The sequence below is a fragment of the Arachis duranensis genome, chromosome 7, assembly GCF_000817695.3.
Source record: "Arachis duranensis cultivar V14167 chromosome 7, aradu.V14167.gnm2.J7QH, whole genome shotgun sequence".
In the NCBI taxonomy this organism is placed as follows: domain Eukaryota; kingdom Viridiplantae; phylum Streptophyta; class Magnoliopsida; order Fabales; family Fabaceae; genus Arachis; species Arachis duranensis.
The window spans coordinates 41,304,809-41,308,555 of NC_029778.3; the positions used below are offsets into that span (position 1 = coordinate 41,304,809).

Consider the following 3,747-nt stretch of genomic DNA (forward strand, 5'->3'; position numbering starts at 1 on the left):
TATTCTTTTCACCAATATTGTCATAAAAAGAGATAACATACATAAACAAAAATAAAGAAATAAGAAAAAAAAAAGAAACAGAGAAACAAAGAATCTCAAAAAGAAGAAAAATTAGTTTTGAAATCGTGATTTTAAACTATAAACTATAATATAGTAAAAGACGTAGCTGCTGCATTTTATTCATCATTCACATACTTACACATATAGATCAATATATCTTACATAACCTTGGAGGCTAACATATAAAATCTACAATCTAACTAAGTCAAATGCCACATGCACGTGACACTATATCTACTCACTAGCATAATAACCATTAAAAAAGAAAGCTACTTACAAAAAAAATAACCCAACATAGCCCAACATTCAATTCAAGTTTAGCAATTGGCAACTAAGAACCTGTGTCAAACATGACAGAAAAAAGCATAACTTCACTATACGATGCAACTTTTTTACACATCTTAAATAGTAGAAATCTTTGTATCATCAACTTAGCATGTCTGCATGAAGATTCTATTGTAGATTTTAATGCCTCTAACTACCTTACACATATATTACATCTTATAAAATAAACTACCATAATATCAGCATCTCACAAGACAACTACTTCACATATCAACAATCTTGAGAATTTTTGAGTTGGGACCAATGGCATCTTCAGCCAACTTTTTTAAGTTTCCATTCAAATTTTTTTTAACCTTCAAACTTTTACAAATATTCTTAGTCACTTCTTTCTTGACAACTCTGGAGATCCATCAAGAACACTGGATAATACTTCCTATAAAACAAAAACAAAAAAAAATTATTTATATTTATATATTTACATAATATGCAATTATACATTGAAAACATAAAAACTACACATAAATTCATTAATTTTATTCCATCTTTATAATAAATCAAACATATAGAATAAAACTACCATCATAACAACTTATATCAATTTCAATCATAACAAAACATTACCGTGGTTTCTTTAATAGGTGAATATAGTAACATTTCAATTTCAGCATGAAACTCCTCATCAAATCTATCAGTCACATCCGTTCCATTCATTTTTCTTTTCAACACATCAACATCAGCATGCGTATCCTCTTGTCTAGCTACTTGAGAATCTTTTTCAGCAGCAAAAAAATCTATTAATATTGGGGGTTCTTTTTTCACATTTGAACATTCCTCCTTTCGAAAAATACATTTTACCAAAAAATTTGATGGTGTCTTCTTAAAAGGGAAACGTTCAAATCTAATGAACTTAGATTTTTCCAAAGATTTATCCTGCACAATAGACCAACCAAATTACAAACCAACTATAATATAATAAAAAATATATTACAAATAATCACAAAATTTGACTCGTAATAAAATCAAACCTTCATCGCAGACCCTTTTCACAGGAAAAGTCCCAAAATATTTGTCAGCACCAATATTTTTAGTATCTATCTTTAGCAAGAACTTCTTTCTAACCAACTTTTGAAGAAGAACAGGATAACTATCTCCACCTACAACCTATTTGTAACAAAATGAAACACTTGATTAGATTTGAAATAATAAATACACAGAACAATTTTTTACACATACAAGAATAAACTAAAATGAAAATAACAACGCAAAAAACACATATAACTACAGCATACACTTGCACCTTTATAAACCTCGGCAACCAAGACTACTATATCATCTCTATTCCCATCCTCAACTGTTATTTTAATTCTATATCAGACAAACAAGCAAATAAAATACATTAATAAGGTGAGGAATTAATAGTGTTCTTCACAAAAGAACTTCGTTCAAAAATAGAAATGACATCTTTCGGAAAAAAAAGAATAAAAACAAACTTTGGAGTCACGTTGATTGCATGATAATCGTAGTAGACACCGACTTAAGGTTGAATAAACAATAAAAAAAAAAGAAACACAATAGTGTTTTTTCACAAAAGAACTTCATACAAAAGTAGAAATAAAATCTTTGGAAAGAAAATAATAAAAACATACTTTGAAGTCATATTGATTACATGATGATCACAGATGTCACAGTAGTAGGCACCGACTTAAGGTTGAACAGCCACATACACAAATTGGATACCATCAAGGTCCTTCATCAACAATAGCTATCTCCACCTCAAATATCATAAATAACCCTTTCTAAAGTTTTTGCAGACATAAAATTCAATTAGTATCATAAAAAAATAAAATAGTATATCTTCTTTCTAAAAATGTTATGTTAAGTTAAAACTAAATACACCTCATTATTATCTTGAAACTCCTCAACAGTACATTTCCTAATTAAACACATGAAATTTTCCTCTAAGAAAATAATTTTTCCATTTTTCTCTAAGAAAATAATTTTTCCTTCTTTCGCAATGAACAATGGTTGAGTACCATTAATTTCCTGCTCAATCACACTAACCACCACCAAACAAATAAGAATAACAAATAAAAAATTAAGAATGAAGTAAATATCTATCATATGTTATCCTATATAATACACTGAAACAGGGCAAACTATCAGTTATGCAAAAAGTATAAACCTATTTTTCAAATTTAAAATTATTTTAAAAATAAAATAACAATAAGAAATAAGAATAAGCATACATAATAAACTAACCAATACAATACACCATTTATGTTCTGTTTTAACTGGGTGATTTATTGTTTTCATAGAATACTATTGTTGATTTTTTCTCCTTGACTGCTATTAGAGTTGGAGTTGATGTTTGTTACTTGCTTATTTTAAATGAAAAAAGCTACATATGAGGGAGGAACAAGACTCGATTTATGTAGCTATATGGATTGTATCTCTTGTGGTGGTGCTTTTGATTGTTTGTGACTGGTCTAATTGCTTAATTTCTAGTGTATTTTGCTTATTTTTGAGTCAACTATATGCTATTTGAATTTTGTGGGTTGTATAGATTTGTGTTTTTGCTTTCTTTTGCATATTTTTTAATACACATTTTCATCTCGGTATATTTGAAACACTTATTTCCAAGACAAGTTTGCTAGTATGTTCACAAAGAGAAATTATTATGGTAAGTACATGAAAGTCAAATATATTACTATAACATAATTTAGGTTTGGTTTGGTAAAACTTTTACTTTTTGAAAGTAGCTTATGAAAGCTATCTTTTAAAAGACGACTTTTTAAAAATTACAGCACCTGTATTTGGTAAAATCAAATTAAAAATGACCTTTAATAAACACAAGCACTACAATTGTGTTTGATAAAACAATTTTTAAAAATTAAAAAATTATAATATTTATAACAAAAAATAATTTCTTTTTTCAAATTCTTTAAAATTTCATATAATATTTTAAAATAAAATAATTTTAAAATAAAAAAATTCATAATAAACATAGACATAATAAATAAATCTTTTATTTTTTAACTTTAACATTTTATATAAGTATCATAAAATTTCAAATCGAACCTATTTGGATTAGAATTAATTTTGAGAGGAAATAATAAAATTAAATTGAATTCTATCTAAACTAGTTTAATTATTTTTGTTTCAAACTCAGAAATTGAATTCTAAAAATTTCCAACACCCTGAAAAGGTTTGTTTTGCGTAGAAAATTATTCTCATTTTTTGTAATCTCGGTGCATAGCATAGTAGAGGAAAGTGAAGCTTTTTCAAACAATTTAGCTTGTTGAGCATGCTTATTAATGCGCTGGAGATAAAACACACAATTTTACATAGGTTTGCATTTTTAAGATAAACATTTTGCCTCTTTAGAACATTTGAAGGTGGAAA

General features: G+C 26.9%; 1 protein-coding gene across 2 annotated transcripts; it reads right to left on the minus strand.

Moving 5' to 3' along the window:
• Positions 1–536: 536 nt before the first annotated feature.
• Positions 537–2,109, minus strand: LOC110274096 (uncharacterized). Of its 2 annotated transcripts, XM_052251738.1 has the most exons (5): positions 1,992–2,094; positions 1,643–1,710; positions 1,371–1,506; positions 967–1,275; positions 537–778 (listed from the first exon to the last, which is right to left on the minus strand). In XM_052251738.1, exons 3-5 carry the CDS (start codon positions 1,374–1,376, stop codon positions 725–727), a joined length of 369 nt encoding a protein of 122 aa, XP_052107698.1. In that variant the 5' UTR covers positions 1,377–1,506; positions 1,643–1,710; positions 1,992–2,094; the 3' UTR covers positions 537–724. The 2 variants fall into 2 exon arrangements, with proteins under 2 accessions (XP_052107698.1, XP_052107699.1); XM_052251739.1 differs by lacking the exon at positions 1,643–1,710 and having other exon boundaries at positions 1,992–2,109.
• Between the last annotated feature and the right edge of the window lie 1,638 nt (positions 2,110–3,747).

Coding starts and splice junctions, on each gene's coding strand:
- LOC110274096 (XM_052251739.1), bottom strand. Junction 779..966: donor CACCTATTAAAGAAACCACG/GTAATGTTTTGT, acceptor TTTGTTTTATAG/GAAGTATTATCCAGTGTTCT.